A 22551-nucleotide genomic window follows, 5' to 3' on the forward strand; every position below is an offset into this window, starting at 1 on the left:
AGCTTGGCATTCCATAAACAGCATGCTGTTGACCAATGAGATCTTGGCATTCCTAGTCTGATTCTGGGACTCTTGTGCTTTGGCCATCCCATACTTGCTGAGGCCGGCCCACCACCAGGGCACTTTGCCAAGCAGCCTCTGGGCAGGAGGTTGAGTTCTCCTGCTCTTTGGACCTGCCAGGATATGGGAGCACGCTAGGTTTTGGCCGGATGGTGAGGGGGGTCCGCTCAGATACTCCTGGAGACAAAGGAGCTGACCTGCAAAGAGTTCCAGCGGGAGCCCCGCTCCCCCTCCCTTCCCCCCTCTCCCTTCCCAGTCCACGTGTCTCTATTGTCTGCTCCCCGCTTCAGGGAAAGACACAGCCTCGGATGTGTCAAAACCACCACCCCCCGGCAGCAGGGAAATTAATTACTGGACGATTTTCACTTCCTCTTGCAGCGCCCGCCTGAGCTAGGCACCGAAACAGAACCAGCTGAGTGGGGCTGGGCATTGGCATGGGGGACTGGCTCCCCCCATCAGTTCTGGGAGAAGAAAGTTGAACCTCAAACCCAACAGGGGGCTTCAGGGGGAGGCCAAGCTGGGGTCGGGGGATGACTTTCCCTAGTTAAAGCTGAGTGTCCAAACTGGCCACTTCAAAACTGGGGGATAGGGAGAGGACTGGGGGCGGAAGGATTGCCGCCGGCGAGCTCTTTTCTTTGCATACCCTTCCCTGTGTCCCTATGTGCCTGAACCCTGCCTGCTCAGACCACTCTCCCTTCTCTTCCCTCGGTTTCTCTCTCTGTCTTGCACTTTTCTTTCCCTTTCTTTGCATCCCTGGGGGGCTTTCTTTTTGTGTATCTGGATCTCTCTTTTTCTCCCGCGGGTGTGTGACTGTGTTGCTATTTCTCTCCATCTCTGCCTTTCTTCTCTCTCTGTTTCTCTCGTGTCTTTTTGTCCTTATCTTGGTCTCTCTGCTCCTATTTCTACCTCTTTCGGTGTGTGTCTCTCTCTTTTTCTGTATGTCTCTTTCTTTCTCTGTGTATCTCATCTCTTCTCTCTCCCCCACCCCTTCTCTCCCCCCTCCTTCCTCTTTCTCCGTCTCTCTCTATCTCTGCTCCTTTCTCGCCCTCACTTTCTCCCCTCCTGCCTGCCCGCTGCTCCCTGCGCCTGGCCTGCCCCCACCGCCGCCGGTTCAGGAGAACGTGTGCGGAGCGATTGTCCTGGGGGACATTTGATGGATTAGAGCGCTGAACAGTTCCATTGCTAGGGGACCACCTGATCTCCTCCAGCCTGCGTCCCATATAAAGCCGGCAGCCGGAGTGCTGAGCACAGCTCCAGTGATCGCCAGTCTGCGCGCCGCCGCCGCCAAGCCCGAGCGGTAGCCCGAGCCAGAGCCGGAGCCGCCGCCACCGGTGCCGGCTCCGCGCTGCCGCCCGCCCGCCCGCTGGGAGCTGTCCAGTGCTGAAACCCCGAGCAGACAGCCAATCGCGCCCTGCTGGCCGCCTCCCCTCACCGGGGCCCACGCAAGTGCCCCCGCCGAGTCCCCCGCCAGTCGCACCATGCCCCGTTCCTTCCTGGTAAAGAAGATCAAAGGGGACGGCTTCCAGTGCAGCGGGGTGCCGGCCCCCACCTACCACCCCTTGGAGACTGCCTACGTGCTGCCTGGCGCCCGGGGGCCGCCTGGGGACAACGGTGAGTGGGACCCAGTGGGGGGAGAAGAGGGGAAGGGAGTTCGGGCCCTCCCCAACTCGGGCCACGAGGAGGGGTGCGCGCGGCAGGGAACCCCGGGAGGAGATTTCCCTGTCTGTGTGTGCCTCCCGGGCTTCCCGAAGGCCGAGCGGGCGGGGCAAGGGCCAGGTCCGTACAAAGGGAAAGTCGCAGGGTCGGCCCATCCCGCCGCCACGCGCCAGATCGGACTTTGAAAGTTGTGACCCTAGATCGGGGCTGGAGTGAGGGTGGTGAGAGAATGGAGAGAGAAAGGTGCCCATGAAGGGTTAGTGCTGGGAGGCTAATGCACAAGGCAGACTGAGGGTCCCCTCTCCTTGGTTGAGGGAAGGAGGCTGGTTGCCCGAGTGTGCTCCCCTAATAAGGAAGGTAAACCTGTCTGGACTACCAATCCCTAGAGGAGATAGGGTTGGCTCCCGGTGAGTAGCTGGGGGCACCCTCTTCCCTTCAAGCCTGCTCCCCCTGTTGATGCCAGACAAGTGTTCTTAGGCCCCCTCTCTGAGCAACTCTTTTGTTACCCTCAGCCACATGCCTGCCAAAGGCTGGGCCTGTCCTGAGGACTGAGAGAAAGAGGGGATTTCTAGGAGGGGTTCCCCCAAAGTAGTTCCTGGTCTCCTGGGCTGCTCTCCCTCCCCCCTCCAGCTTTTCACTCCCCTCCAGAGCCAGCCCGGCTGTTCCTTGTCAGTCCCCCACCCCCAACACACTCCATCTCTTTTCAGAGCAAGTTCCTGCAGGGACAAGGGTTTGGGGGACAAGAGAGGTCATTCAGGCCCAGAAAAAGGTGATCTCTGGAGGGAGTGGAGAAGAGTCAGAGACTGCTTCTGTGGACCCCATCCCCCATCAAGGGGATTGCAAAGGGATTTTCCTATGATGGCCCCCACCAGGACAGGTGTCAGGAGAGGAGGTGCCCCTTTGGCAGTAAGAAATCTGACATCACATGTGGCATCAGCTTTGGGGTGTGTGTGTGAGAGAGAGAGAGAAGGGAAGAAGAGATGAAAGGAAAGGGAAGAAGAGGAGAGGAGAGAAAAAGGAGAGAAGAAAGGGTTGAGGATGAAGGGGGAGCTGAGACAGCAAAGGCAGGAGTCAGGCGAATGGGAGCTTCTGCCTCAGGGATTTCCAAGCACTTCACCCGCATTCCATCACTCTGCCAAGCCAGGTAGCAAGAGGGCACTGGGCAAAGGGCTCTGTGACCTCATCAAGGTCAAAGAAATTAGGGAGTAATCAGGGATACAGCTACAGCCCCTGGTCTCCCCCAGATCCTCAAGAGAACCAACCCCCTTTTTCTTTGCCCACATCTCTTATTCTACTGTCCTCTTTTCTTGACCCCAGGGCCTCTTGGGGTTGAGGACTGGAACCCAGGGATATGGCTGGGCTTGTCTGAGTGCTGGCAGGGCGCAGGGTAGACCTGGGGCCATGCCAGGGCTGGGGACCTCTGTAGAAATGGACATGCCTGCAAGCCTGGGATGAGGACCCCTTGGGGGACTGACACAAAGCCCTGGGCTCCCACCTGCTGAGGCCCCCTTGGTCCTATCCTCGGCCAGCTGAGGAAACCCAGAGAAGCCTGGAGAATTTCTCATGCACAGTGAAAACTGACTGTTCCTCAGGAGAGAGGCAGGCATGCCTTGCCCTTAATTCAGTCCAAAAAAGCTTTGAAAGGAGCCCCTGAGTGAATAGTGGGAACCAGGGTCAGGGCAAAGCTATCAGCAGGGATGTTCCTCTGGAGGTTCCACCAGGTTCAACACTCTAGAATCACCCCTGTCCTTGGCCCTTTCCCCAAAGGGCTCCAGACCAGTTCCAGGCCTCTGGGGAATCCTGAGGCTGTCTTGATAGTCTGATAGCTCTGGCCTGGAATTCTGGGAGGTCTGGGCTCTAGATCTCTGACTTGCTCTGTGACCTTGGGCAAGCGCCTTCCATTTTCTGGTCCTCCACTGTATCAGCAGTGAAAGAGTTTGGATGGCAAGAGCTAAGTATCCTTCCAACTTTGATAACCTCAGCTTCTGTGAAGGTCAAGTGTGAGATGGGAGGCACTGGCGATGAGTGGATGAGGGTCTAAAGGAATGCAAGGGGCCATTGTCAGGGTTTCTGTAGGGCTCCATTTAACCTCCGATGTCTGGCTAGGGGCAGCAGAGTTTCTGAGGCCAGGCGTTTTTCTTGGCTTCAGTCTCTGCAGGTTGCCCCATGCTGAGGACAGATACCCTGGCCTGGCTGCCTTGGCAGTGTCTGCAGTAGATGGTTAGTGCCAGAGACCAGGGGGTGACCCTTCAAGCCTGGGTATGGCTGGAAAACACGGTCTGCCTTGTCCTGTTATCAGGGGCCTCTTCCATCACTGGGGTGTGGCCAGACTGGGAAGTGAAAGCTCCCTCACTTCCCAGGTGGGTAGGGGTGCTGGGGGTCCTCAGAGAGCCTGCTGGCTCCTAGTGGTCCGTTGTCTCCACTCTGCCGGAAATAACCTTGCTGAGCGTTTGAGGGAAGTGTGAAAAATTGCTGAGCTGACGTTTTTCTCTCCCAGCGTGTGTAAGTGTGCTGGGTAAACAAGGAGAAAGAGAGGAGGGGGGAGGTGAGGAGAGGGAGGGAGGGAAGGGGGGAAGAAAGGAGGGAGGGAGGGGGGAGGGCCTGGGGCTGGAGATAGTTCCAGTTATTAGAAAGATCCTCTTACAAGCCATTCCTGCAGCAAAGGCTGCAGGGTCAGGATGAGATTGGTGGGAGGGGAATCTGGGGGGCGGGGGCAGAAAGGGAGCCTGCGAATGTGGAGGTCAGGGGAAACACAGGCTCCAAACTGATGAAGGCGCAGGACCCCAAATTAAAGAGTGTACCCCCAGCTCAGGGAATGCCTGGGAGTGCTGGAGAATTCCTGGAGGACTCCTCCTCCTACATGAGCAAGCGCGCGCATACACACGCGCACACACACACACAGAGGAGCAATATTCTTCTCTGCCTCCTTACTTCCTTCCTTTTCGGCCTCCGTGGGCTGGGCAGTGGGTGTGGCAGGTGCATCTGGGCTCCAGGCTCCCCCAGAATCCAGAGAACCGCTAAATAGGGAAGGAGAGGCCCTCAAATAGGGAAAGTTCCAGGTCTCTCTGCAGAGCTCCCCAAAGAAAGGAGACCAGATCTAATTTCACCATCGTCTCCAACATAATGCCTCTTTTCTCTCCCTCCTGCTCCTCTTGTTCCTCCACTGCCTTCTGCCTCTGTAGAGCCTTCCCTTCCCCTCCTCTCCCCTGGGTGATTCTGAGCACAGATCCAGTCTCTTGGTGAGACACCAACTCACATCCTCCTAACCTCAAAACCTCACCCTCCAACTTCATCAAGCCCACCCCTTCACAGGCTAGCGCCCCCATCCTGGAGAATGCTGGGGACTCAGCCCTCCCAGAGAAGGCTGCTACTATCCATCTGCACAGCAGTGGTCTCTGTGGACCCCAGCCGAGGACATCTTCACTGCCCTTGGAGTGTATATCTCCCCTCAAACCCTGACTCTGAACTCCAGCTGGGTGCTGGGTCCTCCTTCCTCTGCACCTCCTGCCCCATCCTGCCCCCATCCTCCTTCAGAGTGCATCTGACCCAGGCAGATGAGGGATCAATGCCAATCCAATAACGCAGTTGTCTGCCCTCCGCAGCTACATTAAGCCTCCCCAGCAGGCTGAGGAAGTGCTCCTACTTCTGCCCATGGGCTTATCTAGTTGACCACATTATACCAGCACCCGCTTCCGCTCACTCCCTCTGACGGCGCCAGGGAGTCGCTCCAGGCCAGGCCTGGGAACCTGGATGAAAGTCCCCAACTGCCACACATCCACCCCACACTTCAGAAAGCCCATCTCAGGAGCAAGGATGCAAAAGAGAGGCCCCAAGACCAGAGATGGCTGAGAGGTGCCCAAGGACACACAGCAGGCCCATATGAGTCATCTTTAACCACCACTGCCTCTGCGTCTTAGTCTTGGTCCAGATCCAAGGTCAAGGTTAGAGACATGTCAGAGGTCCAAGTTCAAAGCCCAGGTCCAACCTTAGGTCCAGGACCAGGTCTGAAGTCTAGGTCCAAGGTCAATGTCAGAGGTTATAGGTCCACTCCAAAATTCAGAACAAATCCATGTACAAGTTCAAGTTTCAGTGTCCAGGACCAGGTCCAGGTCAACTTTCAGGCTCCAGGATCCAAATCCAATTTCAGGTCCAAGGTCATGTCCAGGTCCATTCACAAGGCTGGCCAGTTCAAGTCTTAGAACCACTATTAGCTTTCCTGTCGCTTTGAACTAATATTCCCCTACCCAAGCCTCAGTTTCCTTTTCATGAAATCAAGCAATCGACTCGGAAATCTGATTTTCCTGAGAATTAGTCAGTGGGAGTTTGGAATAACAGGGCCCATGTAGGATATTGAATCTGGGGTCCATGGTCCCCCCTAAAGCCTGGAGTCACAGGGGCACATGAGGAGCCCAGGCTAAGTATCCACTCTTCAAATAGCCTCAGTTTGTGGCCCCTGAGAGAGGACAAGAGAGTCCATCAAAACCCCATGGCAGCACAGCAACTTATACATCCCTGAGACTCCCCCAACACACACACGCACGCACACAGACTGTGGGCAAAGGGCAGCAAGCACAGAGCGCGGGGGAAGGTTAGCTTCAACCTCCAAAGGCAAACCTGAGGCCAGAGAGGTGACTTGCCCGAGATGACAAGGGCATAAATGGCAGACCGCATCACACCTCCCTGGCAGGTGCTTCATCCACATGTTCTAGGGATCCCCACAGCCTGAAGGCCATCTGGGGAGCACGCAAGACACTGCTGAGAGCGATGAGGTCCCTAGAACTCTTGGCCTCATTCCCAGCTGTGGTCTCCCCTGGGGTGGACTGTTGGTTGCCAGCCTTTGGGTAGGAAGGGAGGTTGGAATCAGCCCTCTGCACCTTCTGGGGCCCAGAGAGGGTAGAGCAGAAAGTAGGGAGCCTGGAGAGACAGTGAGCATTATACAGCCCTGCCTCGAGGGAGCAGGAGGCTGTTCCATCAACCAGTGCTGGGCAACTCAAGACCCTCAGTCACCACGCCTTTCTCCACAGCCCCTTGAAAAAGCTTTCCTATTGATTCCCGCAGAGCTGTGGACCTCCCTGTGGGCCACGGGAATTGGGTCACAGTCAGGAAAAATCAGAATATGGGGAATTTCAGGAGGTAGGGATGGGGGGGAGGGGCCCTGGAATCCTCTAGAACTCTCTGGGTCTAAGTCAGTGGGAAACAGCCCCCTCCCTTACAACACTGGTCATGTTGGGCCAGACCTCACTCTGCCCCTCCCGGTTCATCTGGACTCAGGGACAGCACCCTCCCCCCACTCCAGTGGGCAGGTGTACCAGCTGCCAGGCCCTTGGAGGAGGTGGGTGTCATTTCTGGTCCAGTGCCCAGGGAACTGCTAACAAAGATGCTATAATAAGGGGAGGGGGAGGTACCAGCCCCTTTGCCCAGCTCTCTGAGCAGACAGGAGAAACTATTTTTATCCCACTTTGCTGCTGACAGACCTGGCTTTCTGCTCAGCTGGCTGGAGCTGATTCTCGAGGCCTGAGGCCCTGGCACAGCAAGACACAGCTCTAAATATACCCATGCAGCAGCCCCTCCAGCCCCCCCACCCTCACCAAGCAGGGCCCGGCCCTCCTCAGGAAAGTGGGCCACCTGGGAGGCTGGCCCACCACCAGGCCCCTCTCTCTTTCTGCTCATCTTGAGACGGGGAAGAGGGATTGGGGCTGGAAATTCCCTGCAGGAAGTTTGGGACCCTGGAATCTGGTAGAGACGGAGAGAAAGGGCACTGGACTGGGGAGCCTGGAGGCCAGCCTAGCTCTGGTGTGAACTTGCTTTGCAACCTGGTCAAGGCCCCTCTCAGGGCCTCAACTTCTGCAGAACTAGTGCACCAGAGCAAGTGATTACCATGTTCCCTTAGACACAAGCTTATGTGCATGAAGCACTGAGCAGGGACCTTGTACACAGTAAGTGCTCAGTAAGTGTTAGTCATTACTTTTATTAATTATTTACAAAGATTTACAAGGGACTGGTGTATTATCTAGAAGAATAGCTTCTCCCCACCTCCCCCAAGTACTCCATCATCCCATCAGATACAGGCCAGCTTGGTGATGGTATTTGAAGAAACCCACCACCCCTTCTGCCCACCAGTTGAAAACCTTCCCTCCCCCAGCATGCTCAGCAGTTCTAGAAAAAAACACACGCTCTGGAGGGTTTTGAGCCTTACTCCTCCTCCAGTGACCTTGGGCAGATCCTCTCCCCTCTCCGGGCCTCTGGGCTTGAGCAGTTCCCGCGACACAGCGAAGGACACAGGGGTAGTTGGAAGCAGTAGAAGTAGCAGTACATCTCAGAGATCTCCAACCCGCAACGCTCATCCCAAGGGGTCAAACAACTGGAAGAGACAATGTCTATGCAACACCCAGTGCTTGATTTTTCATAAAAATCGGGATTTTTATTCTGGACCTTCAGTCTAAAATCCCAAGACTCTCAAGCAGGGAAAACCACAGTCATTCTCTGGTGACATTTGCATGACATCTCCACTTCTCCTATGTGTTTCTGAGCCTTCCCTTTAGCCACTTGGCAGGAGTGGCTCTGGTCCCTATCCCTCAAATGGGACAGTCACCTGTAGGGCAGGCAGAGGAAGGCACCCCAAATCCATCTGAATTCCATGAACAGAACCAGCAGAGCTCTGCCTATAGCGTCCTAAAGGATTCTCCAGGGTTGAGGCCCCTAGGAGTGAGGTGGTTTGCCCAAGCTCACACAGCAGCCTGATATACCCATGTGTGTCTCCTTCTACCCTCTAGCAGATTAGAAAGATATCACTAGGAAATGTAAGGATAACAATAATGATAATAATAATAACAGCTTGAGAGGCTACTGTGCACTGTACTAAGCATTTTGCACCATTAATTCATTCAATCCTATTATGAGTTCTTTTATACAGATATGTTACAAAGAGATTAAATAACTTGCCCAATGTCACATAGCTAGGGAGAGGTCTGTGGATCTGAGGAGAACGAGGTGGAGTTAATGGGGGTTGGGGGTCAGGCACAGGACAATGGGCATCATTGAGGGATCTATTCAGCCACGATGCAGAAAGGGTCCTTAGAGCATCCCAGTCAACCTTCTTCTGGTAGAGACAGAGTCCAGAAAGGTTAAGCAACCTGGCCAAGGTCACAAAGCAAGTTAGAAGGACCTCTTCCACCAGGACCACATACACACTCTCATACAATCCCTCCACCTTACCCCCTGCCACAACCCATGCCGACCTCCACAGCTGCTAGCCATCAAGTCTAGCCCCACAATTCCTGTATGGAAGGCAATTCCACATCGGTCTCTAGGCAGAGGAGCAGCCTTTGTTTGAGGTGCCCCTATTTCTATATAGAGCCCTCCAGCGACAAGAGTATGGTGCTGCAGTACTGCAGGCAGCCACCAGAGGGCGCCATGGAAAGAGAGCCAGCTGGGGCGAGGATCCACTAAGCTCCTATCACCAGAAGTTTTCTCACCCGAACACGAGTCCCTGGATAGGCACTGAGGCAGAATTCTGGGGTAAGGAAACAGGTGGCCCAGGGAGGCACTACAAGATGTGTCCATGTGCACACCAAGAAAACTGCAGCACAGAGACCCATCTGAGGAGACTGTTATTATTATTCATAAATAACAACCAACACATATAGCGCCAGGTACTGGGCTGAAATCCTGGCTCTAAGTTACTAGCTGTGCAACCTTGGGCATGTTACTTAACTACCTGGTGCCTCAGTTTCCTCATGTGTGAGATGGTACCAACCTCAGAGTCATGAGGGTAGAACGCATTCTTGTGTGTAAAGCCTTAAATCATGTCTGACACCTAAGTGCTCCTGGAGTGTTGGTTATTATTCGTTCACTTTTCACTTATTGTTTGCTGATTCGTGAACTCCTTACTGTAAACTGTGAGTCCGGTACTTTTTATTATTCCCCCATTTTACACCTGGGGAAACAGAGGCATAGAGAGGTTAAAGTTTGTCCAAGATCACACAGCTGGGAGTAGTAAAGCTGGAATTCAATCCAGGCAGTCTGGCACCAAAATTGTGCTCTTAACCAATATGCTATCCTTCCTTAATCATTGAACATGCAAGGAACTGGTCACATGATAAGTGACCCCCTCCAAATGAATTCTTATACTATCCTCATATCCAGAGAAAGCAGCTGAGATGTAGAAAGAGGCACAACTTGCTCAAGGTCACCCAGCTAAAATCAATGTCAGGAATCAAGTCGTCCCAAGACCAGGCAGACAGAATGGTCTGTGGCAGACCCTGCTGGGCTGGGGACTGAGGCTGGCTTGGCAGATCTTTATGACCCATTTCACAAATACTTATTGAGTGACCACTAGCCCAGGCACTGGGGACAGGAGGTGAACAACCCAGCCACAGCCCCTTCCTCAGGGACCTCCCAGCATGTGGAAAACTAGGGGAGCAGTGCAGTGGGGTCCAGCCCTTGTTCCACCCCATGAGCAAGAACTACCAGCACTCTGCACTTCAGTTTCCTTATCTGTTAACACAGGTGTTTTTGTGATGATTCAACAGGGTGATGCTACTGAAGCACTTAGCATGGCGCCTAGCACTTAGTAAGTGCTCAGTAAATATCAGCTATTATTATCATTATCATCAGTAATTACAATGGGAAGAAATACAGGAAAAAGAGGGAGTCTGGGTATGCCCAACAGGTATTCAATTCAGTCTGAAACAATACTCCCCAAGTACCAGGTCTGATTCCTGGGGTGGGAGGTGGGGGAACCTCTAGATCAAAAGCAGACAGGAGTGGAAGAATGGGATGCTGAGAGGCTGAGCTCCCCATTATAAAACTGCCACCACTACTACCCTGTCTGCATCTGACCACAGTGCCCCTCCCTACTGAGTCCTCCATTCCTCCCAATCCCCAGCCATTTCTGTGAGCAGAGTCCCTGTGTGGGCAGCTGAAGGGACAGAGGAAAAAATAAGGGTACACCTTCACTTTCAGTGTTGAGGGACAGGCTGCACAGACTTCACCCTGTGACCATCCCAAATGCCAGATGTGAAGCGAAAGCACGAAGGCTGCATCAGGCAGGCAAACTCTGAATCCAGTTTGCCTCTTCCTCTTACAAAGCCCTCTTCCACCTGCTCACTTGAGTCGGGGAGGCTGGTGGTAGTGAAGGTACAGGTCGCAGGGATCAGAGGGAGAGGATCAAATCTCTGCTTTGCCACTTCCTGTAAAAGGGCCTAACCTCCATTGTTCTTCCAAATCAAAGGACAATGGAAACACTGGGTATCTTAGTGCCAGGTTGATAAGTTTGTGTGATGTCTACCAAAAACTCTCAAGGGAGCCCAGGCCCCAGGCTCCTCAGATAGGATGCTGGGACCACACGAGGCCCTGGGAGGCAGAGACCAATCAGGGTGGCCCCTGCCCTTGGAAAGCCCCCGTGGAATGCCTTTGGAGAGCCCCAGCCCACCCAACCACCAGTCACTCAATCCCAAACGAACAGGATTTCTGGTCCAACTCTAGAGAGGAGAGAGAAGGGAGGAGATGAATCTCACAGGGGGGTTCCAGAAGGCTTCTAGTGGAGCAGGGAGCCAAACAGGCTTGGGAACAAGTACAAGAAAGTTCCCTTCTTGGAGCATCAATTACATGCCACACACTTGACCTCTTTTAATACCCCAGCAATCCTGGAAAGTGAGTCTAACAGGATTGTGATTCGTTTATGCAACATCTATTCTTTGCACACCTCCTTTGAGCCAGGCACATGCTGGGCACACAGATCCTGCCCTGGGAAGCTCATAGTCTGGTGGGGGAGGCCGACAAGATTATTAAGTAATCTTCAGTGAAGTCGCTTTTTCCAACAAGTAAAAAGCATAATTATAATAGCTAACATTTATATAGCAATTACTGTGTGCTCCTCTCTCTCAATTTCCTTATACGTAAAATGGGGATTGTAACAGGAACTACTTCCTAGGGTCTGTGATGAGTAAGTGAGTTAACATGCATAAAGCATGAAGGCAGAGCTTGGCGCACAGCATGAGCTTAATAAATGGTTCTTTTCATCACTTCACTCAGTCCTTCCAAAAACCCTGGGAAGGAGTGTCCAGTCAGAAGCTCCATTTTGCAGACGAGGAAGCTGAGATTCAGAGAAATCACAGGACTGGAATGGTAGAATGTTGCTGGAATAAAGAAAGTCTGGGCTTTGGCTTCAGGCTGCCAAGGTTTGGATCCTGGCTCCATCAATTACTAGCTGTGAGCTTAGACTCTATAGGCCTCAGTTTCTTTATCTGTAAAGTGGGTGCAATAATAATACCTTTCCTGCGAGGCCGTGAGCACTTAAGAAGATAGTCAGCAAAAAGTCTGTAAAACTTGACTTCACCGTGCTTCATGAGGGTCGGGTGGGGTGATTTTTTATTGTGGCCCACGGAGAAAGGATCTGAACCCCGGGCGGCGTGACACTCAGAGCAGAGGTGCAGGACAGTGACTGCTGTTTCACAAACAGCCGTCATTTCCCAGGAGCGGCACGGGGACGCCTCCCGGCCACCTCACCTTCCCGGTCCCCATCTCGCCCCCTCCAGGTTACGCCCCGCACTGCCTGCCCCCCAGCAGCTACGATGCGGACCAGAAGCCGGGCCTGGAGCTGGCGCCGGCCGAGCCCGCGTACCCGCCGGCGGCGCCGGAGGAGTACAGCGACCCCGAGAGCCCGCAGTCCAGCCTGTCGGCGCGCTACTTTCGCGGGGAGGCGGCCGTGACCGACAGCTACTCCATGGACGCCTTCTTCATCTCGGACGGGCGCTCGCGGCGGCGCCGCGGCGGGGGCGGCGGGGACGCGGGCGGCCCGGGGGACGCCGGGAGCGGCGGGGGGCGCGCGGGGCGCGCGGGGGCGCCAGCAGGCGGCGGGCACCGGCACGCGTGCGCCGAGTGCGGCAAGACGTACGCCACGTCGTCGAACCTCAGCCGCCACAAGCAGACGCACCGCAGCCTGGACAGCCAGCTGGCGCGCAAGTGCCCGACGTGCGGCAAGGCGTATGTGTCCATGCCCGCGCTGGCCATGCACGTGCTCACGCACAACCTGCGCCACAAGTGCGGCGTGTGCGGCAAGGCCTTCTCGCGGCCCTGGCTGCTGCAGGGCCACATGCGCTCGCACACCGGCGAGAAGCCGTTCGGCTGCGCGCACTGCGGCAAGGCCTTCGCCGACCGCTCCAACCTGCGCGCGCACATGCAGACGCACTCGGCCTTCAAGCACTACCGCTGCCGCCAGTGCGACAAGAGCTTCGCGCTCAAGTCCTACCTCCACAAGCACTGCGAGGCCGCCTGCGTCAAGGGGGCCGAGCCGCCCCCGCCGCCCCCCGCCGGCCACGCCAGCTGAGCCTACCGCCGCGCCCCGGGCCCCCCACCTGCACCCTCAGCATCCTTCAGCAGCGCTCCCTTACCCGCGCCCCTCGTGGGGACCCGGCTATTAGCCCGGAACTTTTCTCTCCAACTCCCAAGCCCAGGACTCACTTCTGGCACTGTTTTCCCCAGTGCTTCCCGACCTGCATCATCATCCTTTCCGGCTACTAAGATTCAGACCTTGACCCCTGTCCACGCCCTCAAGGCTTCCAACTCAGGCACCAGGTCTGCACCTCTCCCAGGTAGCAGAGCCGGAATTTTCTCCCGCCCAGACCCTGCACCTCTCCCTTTCTAACTTGCAAACCTTTCCTCTAACTTCTCAGCTGAGACTCAAGACAGTTTCACTACTGGAACCCCCAATCTTAAGCCTAAAACTACCCTTGATTCTCATGCCTGCCATGGATTCCCCCATCCACACCAGGACGCAGGCCTTAGGGATCTTATCTTCACCCCTCTTGGAGTCCCCGGTCTGTCCCTTGTCCACTAATTACCCTGGCCTTAGGTCTAGCCACTCAAACACCACCACCCCCTTCGGTCCTCGGGGGCCTTCTCACCCTCTCCCACCACCTACTCTTTCCAGATCCCCTCATCCCACTAGCAGCTCTCACCCCTCTGAGTTCACCTGGCCTGGGGCAGACTTGAGGGGCAGTTCAAGGCCCTGCGCCCTAACGCAGCCCCTCTCTCACCCCAGGACAGCCCCTCCCTGGGCTTCCAGCCTCCCCCTAGATTCTCTGAGCACTTTCCCTACCCCCAAGACTACAGGTAACCTTCCTTGTTTGTTGGGGGAAGGTCTGGGGCACCTCACAAATGCCCTTCTCCCCATCCGGCTGGGCCTCTCCAGTTTATTTATGTGTGTATTTATTTATTTATCTATTTATTATTCTATTTAATCTCTTGGCCTCACCCAGGGATGGTCTGGCTTCCCCAGCTGGACTGGGAGGTCAGGGAGCCAGGCAAGGAGAGGGACAGCAAAGGCCATAGCGGGCTGTCCCCCCCTCCCCACAACATACCCTATTTGGGAGAGTGAGGGAGAAGCCCCACCCTCATCAGAGCCTGAACTTGCTGGGGAAGGGGGCAAGAGAATGGGCAGGATAGCCTGCTGACCCTCACCTGGTGGGTAGGGGGATATCAGGAGGTCCAGTCATGGGGCAGGTCCCCGCCCTCCTGAGCCTTCTATTCCCACTCCAAGGAGACCGAAGAGGAGCCTCCTCTATGCTTCCTGTTCATTCCTCTTCTCAAGAGACCCCAGGTTCCAGGGACCGACTGAGCCCCGGACCCACTGGGGCCTCTGGCCCACTCCGCTCCTTAGGGAGGAGCGCTCCCTCCCGGACACGTCTATGCAACTCTCCCGGGCAGAGGGGCCGGGGCTGCCAGCTGCCCCCACATTGGCCGCCACTACCTCCCCCGCCGCGCTTTTGCATGCCCGGGCGAGGACCGAAGCACACACCTCCACGCTCACGGCCCTGGCCCCCTCTGCTTTAAGCACACGCGTCTGCCCCACCTCTAGGCGCCCAGCTGAGGGCAGGAGTCCTGGACTCTCCGACCCTCCCCTTCTCCTCCCCTTAGCCACAAAGGAGGGTGGAGACTGGAGGGGCCCCTGGAGCAGGAGCACTTCTCTAGGGCTTCTCAGCCTCAGGCTCACCCAGGAAGGGAGGCAGCAGGGACCCGGGGAGGGAGAGGGGTTGCAGAAGCAATTACGGAGGGTGTTGACCCTGTAAATAGGAACTTCCGACAGCAATAATTTTCCATGCATGCTAAGCCTTTTGGCCATATTTTGTATGAGCGCTTGGCGCTCCCCCCTCCTTCCTCCTCCCCCATCTCCCACCCCAGACCCTCTTCCCTTCCTCACCTCCAGCAGTATTACTTGTAACGCAATTCAGGGATATTAAAGGGACTTTGGCCACTCACCATTGTCTCTCTTGTCTAGATCTTGTGATGGGAATGGGGCAGGGTGGGGGCAGAGGAGCATCTGAGAGGCAATCAGATTTTTTGCTACTCAATTTTCCCCCTGTAGCCTGACCAGCCTGTAGCCGCCACCAGTACTCACACAGCTCCAGGGGTCCCTTGACATCCATAAGGTCCCAGGCATCCTCAGTCCTAAATAGTCCTCAGATACTGGGGGTTGCAAGCTGAAAGACCCAGATTAATAGCATAGGTGAATGAAGCAGGTGCCCGAAGACATTAAGGGATGGTGGAGCCTGTGACTGACAGGAAAGAGCGTGTCTTGCCTTAAAGAATTGCCATTAAAATTAACTACACCTGCCAAACAGATACACCTGTGGGCCAGATTTGTCCCTCAACAGCCAGTTTACAGCCCCCATATTTTTTCCTACTTTATCCCCTGCTGCTCTGGCTGGGTCTCTGGCTAGCCCTACTGGTCATACATGCAGCAAGCACGTGCTTGCAAAAAGGCTGACTTTGGCTCAGCAGGCAACGTTGTCCCCAAACAGTGAGCTGCCCCTAGAGTCTGTGAGGCACCTGTTACCAAAAGTGTTCAGGAAGGCAGTGGACAACCAGTCCATCCTCCTTGCCAAGCTGCCTTGGTGATCTTTCAATACAAATCTGTCCCTGCCTGACTGTAAACTTCTCTGGGCACCACCAGCACCATGCCACTTAATTCCATTCCACAGCACAGACTTGCTGAGGTTGTGTGTGTGGGGAGGGGTGCCTTGTGCTTTGAGAGCAAGATGCCAGGCTCGGGGGTGAGGGCTGTAAGCTGGAACCCCATCTCCACTAGGGCGACCTTTCAGGTTTCCTCTGTTTGTAGGCAGTGAACTCAACTTTTAGCCCCTCACCCCATGCCTGTCCACCTTTCCTTTCACACACCTCTGGACAGGGGGGGCTGCACCCTGAGTTACGTGCTAGGTGTCTCTAGCAATGACAGCAGTGTAGAAATCCTCCACGAAATTTCCAAAAGGGGTTTGAGTGCCCCAGACACCTGATACTTTCCCTGGCCATCCACACCCAGTTCTCTGCAGCTGCACGCTGCTCCTGATTGGCTGTTGCATCAGTTAGCTTTGTTTCAGGTCCAGAGAACAGAACCCACTTTAGATCAGCATTTTATAAAATCCTATTCTCTGTATTAGATCCGTTTGAAACAAAGTATTTAACACTGGGGACTGACTGCCGACAAAATTGTTGGAAGGGGTAAGCCTGCAGCTGGACCTCCAGAACGTGGCCACAGAACTGGCCCATGGCGGGAGCCCTGTCTCCCAGGCAGGTGGGTGTCAAGAGGCTGCACTGGAACTACTGAGTTCAGGAACACAGCATTGTAAGTACGACCCAGGGATTAGAAGGCCTCTGCCACTGCCACTATACCTGTCTCCTGTCTTCCATTAGCTGGTCGCTGAACACTGTTACAGAAAAACTGAGTATTTCCATGACCATCTTGCAAGTAGCAAGAGGGAAGGCAATAAGAAAATGGCCCCTGTCCACCTCTGCCATCCAAACCCCATGGAAGTGCTAACTGGCAGAACCTCATTCACTTTCTGTATCTCAGCTGCAAGGAAGTCTAGGAAATAGTTTCTCTCTAATGTGCAATACAGAAGGCACCCTAGAGGGAGATGGGAATGGATGCTGGGTGCCCAGCTATAGTCCTGTCATCCATCCCACCTCTCCCTCCTTGACTGGCAACCATGCAATTTGAGGCCTGAACGTCAGCTTAAGGGGTGGTTCTTGACTAGTCTAAGAGTAATCCCATCCCCCGTGGGCTGAGAAGTGGGCATATGACTGACTTCTGGCCAATGAGACTCAAAGAGAGGTTCACTGGAAGCTTATGAGAAATTTTTCTTCTTTTTCTCTCTTAAGATAAAGGAAGCCAAATCTCTCCCCTAAACATGAACAAGAAGTGTGTCATCTTAATGACCATCAAGGGGACCAGCCCTAGCGTGAAGCCCACCGCCCGTAGCAGAACAGAGAGAGGGGAAGGCCCATGTCTCTGTTACCTGCAGCCCAGAGCACCTCAGTTAGCAAATACCATCACAGTCCTCTCAAACGAAGACCACCACGATGCAGCTCCGGCTCTCCTCTTACCTCTCTGGCTGCTCCATCGAGCAACTCGGCAGACTCACCTTCCCATACCTGAGGGAGGAACCACTTCCTGTTCCTTCTTCTGTCCCATCACTTACCACCAATTTACCATCAATGTACACTTTTCCATTAATCAGTGCAATTATTTGGCTATTTCTCTGTCTCTCCCAGATTATAAGCTTCATGAGGAAGGGACTGACAGTGGGTTGGGTTTTTTGTTTTTTTTTTTTTTTTTTTGCTTATCATTAAATTTCCTAGGTCTAGCGCAGTACCTAGCTAATAGCAGATGACCAGTAATTTTTTTAAATGAACTACATACATTTAATTCATCATCAATAATGGTGGCTTATGCTTAAAAAAAAAAGTCTCTGCCTCTCATGGCCATAGATGATTGGTTCAGATGTGGGCATCTGACTAGAACCCAGGAATTTCCTCCCTCTGAGTCATAAGACCTGTAACTTGAAAGCTGTGGCTCAGATTGCTAGCAACTTACCAAAATCCATCCTGTCCCTCCTTAGTAAGAGAACTCTGTTGTTAGCTGAGCACATTGTCACATTGAGTGAAGACTGCATATCCCAGCTGCCCTAGCAGCCACGTGACCAAGTTCTGGTCAATGGCATGCAAGGGAAAGTGTTACATGGAACTTCTGAGACAGCACCCTAAAAAGGAGGGGATCATATCTTTTTGCCTTTCCATCTCTCCACTGTCTTCCAGACTAGCACTTCAGTGGCAGTCTTGAACCAGGAGGTGACCCTGAGAATAAACACCCTACTCTAAAATGATGGAGTTAACAGACAGAAAGGGCTTGTGCTCCCAGTGACTGTGGAGCAGCCGTCCCAGCCCTGGACTTCCTACTTCCAGATTCTCTTTCATGACAGGAAACACGTTAGGGTGTTTTAAGCCTCTCTTGTTGGGCTTCTCTTACTAAAAGCCAAATATAATTCCTGCTGACAGCCACATTCTTGTCATGTGGAGGTAATTGCTCTGCCAAGTAAAAGAGAAAAAAACCTCTGAGCCCACGTTTCCCTGAGGCCCCAGTTCACCCCACAGCCAAGGGAGCAGCCAAGTGTTCCATTTTCATTAAGCTGATTCACGTTGGCTTTCTTTACTTGCAAACAAGAGTCTTGCTAATACATCGCAACTAGTCTGGAAGTGCAAACATAGAGAGACCTTCGAGATCTATTATTCATTTAAAATGTAATCAAACAGCTCGTGTCTGTTGAGCACTTACAATGTGTTGGGCACTGTTCTAAGGACTTTGCCTACATCATCTCTTTTCACTCTCCCAACAACTCTACAAATTAGGAGCCACTATGATGGCCATTTTGAGGTTAGGAAACCGAGGCACAGACAAGGGTCTGGCCCAAGGTCATACATCTAATAAGATCTGTGTAATTTTAAGCCAGACAAGGTGCAGAACTATTGGGGATGACCCTTGAAATTCCCCCTTTGCCTGAGTTTAGGCTCCCCAGTAGCAAAGTCTTGAGCGCAGGCAGTTTATGTGAGGAGTGATCCCAGGAAGGAGTGAGGGCGCAAGAAGAATGATACAGATGGTGTGTTAGTGAGGTCGTTGCTGTAGCAACAGGGTGGGATACTGCTATTCTTTGAGAAGGTCCAAATGGCCTAGAGTGCCTCTCATAATTGTCTACCTGTGACAGTGGAAGGCTGGCTTTTACTTACCAGCTCCTGTCCCCATCAGCAAACACTCCAACACCTCTGGGATGTGCCTGTGTATGGGTAAAGCTCCCACAGGGGTGGAAAATATGGAAGACTTTGCAAGCTTGGGCTGAGAAGCCAGCAGTGCTAGATGCTAGGTCTAGGTTTGCACAAAACGTCTCACCACAACTTCAACTGAAATCAAAGGTGGACAGAAGGGACGTGCCACTGACACCTAGGTCTTTGATCCACCCTCTCCTCGTCAACAAAGCTCACATCTATTCAGACGTCTACCCATCACTTAACCCATCCAGGGGGCTCAAAGGAGGCTGACCCCCGGGGTGTGGCTGATTGGTCTCCTCCAAGCCAATCACAGGCATCCCAGTAAGTGACAGGTTCCAGCACCCATCCTTGAGCAGCTCAGCACATGGTATATTCCTGGAGAATGTTATTAATACTGGGTAGTCATGTGACTCAAGCTAGCCCAATCAGACCGAAGAGAAAAGCTCTAATTCCATCTCACTGTGGGGGAGGTTCTCTCTCTCTTCTGGATGTGAACTGCTATAGACTGAATGTTTATGCCTCCCTAAAATTCATCTGTTGAAGCCTAATTCCCAAAGTGATGGTCTCTGGAGGTAGGGCTTTGGGGATGATTAGGTTATGAGGGTGGAGCTCTCACAAATAGGAGAGCCCTTATAAGAAGAGATCCCATCCCCCGGTTGAGTCACTTTATTTTGTTGGGCCTTTTTACTTTGGCTTCACTGTTGCCTTCCTGATTCTCCCCAGTTAGGAAAAGAAGAAGACGAAGAGGAAGAAGACCTAGAGAAGGAAACCCACACTCAAAGCACCCAGGACTGCCAAGACAGAAGGACCTTGGACAGAAAAAAAGGTAGCAGAGGCCACATTTGGTTGCCAGTGCTGAGATGGCCACACATAAAATTCTCCAGCTCCTTGGTTGAAAAGTCTGAAATGTAGAATAGATAAACAAGGTTATACTGTATAGCACAGGGAAATATATGCAAGATCTTATGGTAGCTCACAGAGAAAAAAATGTGACAATGAATGTATATATGTTCATGTATAACTGAAAAATTGTGCTCTACACTGGAATTTGACACAACATTGCAAAATGATTATAACTCAATAAAAAATGTTAAAAAAGAAAAAAAGAGAGAGAGAGAGAGATCCCAGAGAGCTCTCTCGCCCCTTCCCTTGCTGTGAGGACACAGTAAGAAGATGGGCATCTATGAACAAAGAAGTGGGCTCCCTCCAGACACCAAATTTGCCAGTACCTTGATCTCAGACTTCCAGCCTGTAGAACTGTGAGAAATAAATGTTTGTTGCTTAAGCACCCAGTCTAAGGTACTTTGTTTTAGCAGCCTGGGCTGAGTGACATGAACAGAGAAGGAGGCTGACCCATTGGCACTGGCAGTCTTCCTGTGACCACGAGGAGAAACAGTTTAAGAGAGAAGGTGCCTCAAAGCCCCAAGGAGATGCTAAGCAGGTACCAAAGCTGCAGAAGAGAAAGGCAAAGTTGCTGCATAAAATAGGAGCAGGAACTTAGTGGCTGGTAGAGGAGACAAAGAGGAGAAATGGGCAAGCCGTAGAAATGGACAAGAGCATTTTAGGGGCAGAGAAGTATAAGATTTAATGTTCCTTTTGTGGCACAGAAATCCTTTCCACTCTCCAAACACTCAGGAAAGTCCTATGCATACCTGAATGAGTGATGTACAAGATTCTTTGTCAAAAGTAAAAGGGAAGGGGAGGTGCAGGGGGCCCAGGAGCAGGATGAGGGGAGCAAGTAACTAGGGCCTTTGGCAGCAAACAACAAACATAGACTCTGGCTGTTTTGGACAGAAAAGAAATTTGTTAATGTCCTGCCCCTTATTCCCCTGGGCCACCTCTGCAGCAGGCAGCTTCATCCGCCGGGTCCTCGGACGTTTGCTCTGTTTGAGTACAGAGCAGCCCAGAAATGGCAGACTTACCATCCTCAAGCCACCTTCAACCAGTGAGGGACAGGAATCAGAGGGTAAATATGCAGTTCCTCCCAAACCCCATTCCTCAGAGGGATGATTTCTGATGCAAAATTCTTTCTCTCAGAGTCCCCAGTCCTTCCTGGGATCACCTCCTACAGCAAAGGAGACCTTCCAAAGATGGTCACAACAATATCTCCCTTGTGGGAACACGCTCTTCTAGAACCTTGCTACTCCTGTCAAGAGATGGAGTCTCTGTCCCTTCCCTTGGTCACTATGGGGGCTTGTGACCACTCCCACAAATAGAACGAACACAACAGAAATGATGCTATATGACTTCCAAAACTAGACTGGAAAAGGCCATGAAGCTTCTACCATGTTCTCTTGGGACACTCATTCTTGGAAGCCAGCCACCATGCTATGCGGAAGCCGAGGCAACGTGGAGGTGTTCTGGCTGACAGGCAGCATGGTCCACTGGATGGACATGAAGGTGAAGTCACCAGATGATTCCAGCCCCAGCCATCAAGTCACCCCCAGCTGTTGAGTTACCTCCCAGCTGATGGCCCAGACCCTACACAGAAGAGACAACCAGTCCGCACTCTGCTCTGTCTGAATTCTTGACCCACAGAATCTGTGAGGATCATAAAATGGTTGTCTCAGATCACTAAATTTTGGAGTGGTTTGTGTTACAGGGATAAATAGCTAGAACATCTCCCAAATAAAGTACCTGCACACAAGTCCTTGTCTCAGGATCCACTTCTGGGAGAATCTAAACTGAAACAAAAGGGGATTGTGTAAACCCCAGAATTTCTCCAGCCTCCAGTTCCAGGCTTAATGGAAGGTACCTCATCTCAGTCCCAACACGAGGCTTAAGTCTGCATCTCATTGGTTTAGGGACAGATGGGCCAATATAATTGCAACTGCTGACTGGGCAGGTCCTCTTCCCCCTCCGTCCTCCCCCTCCATGGGGTCTGCCCACCAACCACACAGGAAAACTAGGCTGCAGCACCAGGCCTTGCCAGCTGTTCCCCGTGCACATGACAACCAGGGTGAGAAGGAGAACCACGACAGCAGACGTGCCTGTCTTCGTCTAGGTCTGGGGCTGTGTCATCTACCTGCTTGTGCTCAAGCTGCTCTGTGGCTGGAATGTGCCTCCCACCTGCTTTGGATTCAGCACTTTCTATGTGCCAGAGACCTTTCTCAACACTTTATGTGTGTGTTTTTCTCATTTGCTCTCCCTGGCAATTGAGAGGAGAAACCAAGGCATAGAGAAGTTGAGTACCCCACCACATACACATACGCACACAAACAGAGGTCACACAGCTAGTAAATGGTGGAACCAGGATTTAAATCCATGCGATCCAAGTGATTTCAGAGCCTACACCCTAAACCAACACCTGTGCCTTCCCTCTTCCCTTCCAGGACCAAGCCATTCTTTCAATATGAATACCTGCCCTCCAGGGAGCCTCTCCTGGTTCTCTCAGTCAAAGACTCTCTCCTTCAGCACTGTGGGTGTTCGTGATGAAACAGTAGTCTTCCTTGGGTATCGCTATTGGAAGCACTGATACCCCCAGCTCCACTTTCCCTCTATCAGCCATTATCTCCGAGTGTCCTCTCAATCTCCCCACAACCATTTTACAGAAGAAAAGGTTAAGACTCAGAGAGGTTAAGCAACTTGCTTGAGACCACACAGCTAGGGAGTAGCCAGGTGGGATCTGAACCCAGGCAAATCTGTGCCAAATCCCTAATGTTGCCATAGATGCTGATAAACACCTGGGATCTAAACCCGAGCCTCTGCCTACCTCCCTCTGGCCCCAGAGGACAC

At 53.0% G+C, this 22551-nt stretch overlaps 1 protein-coding gene and 1 long non-coding RNA gene across 5 annotated transcripts in view; one reads left to right on the plus strand and one right to left on the minus strand.

The window, feature by feature from the left end:
• Positions 1 to 22551, minus strand: part of LOC105073604 (uncharacterized) — a 71321-nt gene that overhangs the window by 47840 nt on the left and 930 nt on the right. The window contains exon 1 of one of the 4 annotated variants that reach the window (XR_012500586.1): positions 13110 to 14955. The exons of the other annotated variants lie outside the window; for them this stretch is intronic. This is a non-coding gene — a long non-coding RNA (uncharacterized LOC105073604). Of the gene's footprint in view, positions 1 to 13109; positions 14956 to 22551 lie in introns of those variants that run through there. 4 annotated transcript variants of the gene reach the window in all.
• On the plus strand, positions 340 to 13103 carry SCRT2 (scratch family transcriptional repressor 2). The gene is made up of 2 exons (XM_074347077.1): positions 340 to 1671; positions 12255 to 13103. The coding sequence occupies exons 1-2, from the start codon at positions 1539 to 1541 to the stop codon at positions 13043 to 13045; spliced, it is 924 nt and encodes a 307-aa protein (XP_074203178.1). The 5' UTR covers positions 340 to 1538; the 3' UTR covers positions 13046 to 13103.

Source organism: Camelus bactrianus, chromosome 19 (genome assembly GCF_048773025.1).
Source record: "Camelus bactrianus isolate YW-2024 breed Bactrian camel chromosome 19, ASM4877302v1, whole genome shotgun sequence".
NCBI classification, from domain to species: domain Eukaryota; kingdom Metazoa; phylum Chordata; class Mammalia; order Artiodactyla; family Camelidae; genus Camelus; species Camelus bactrianus.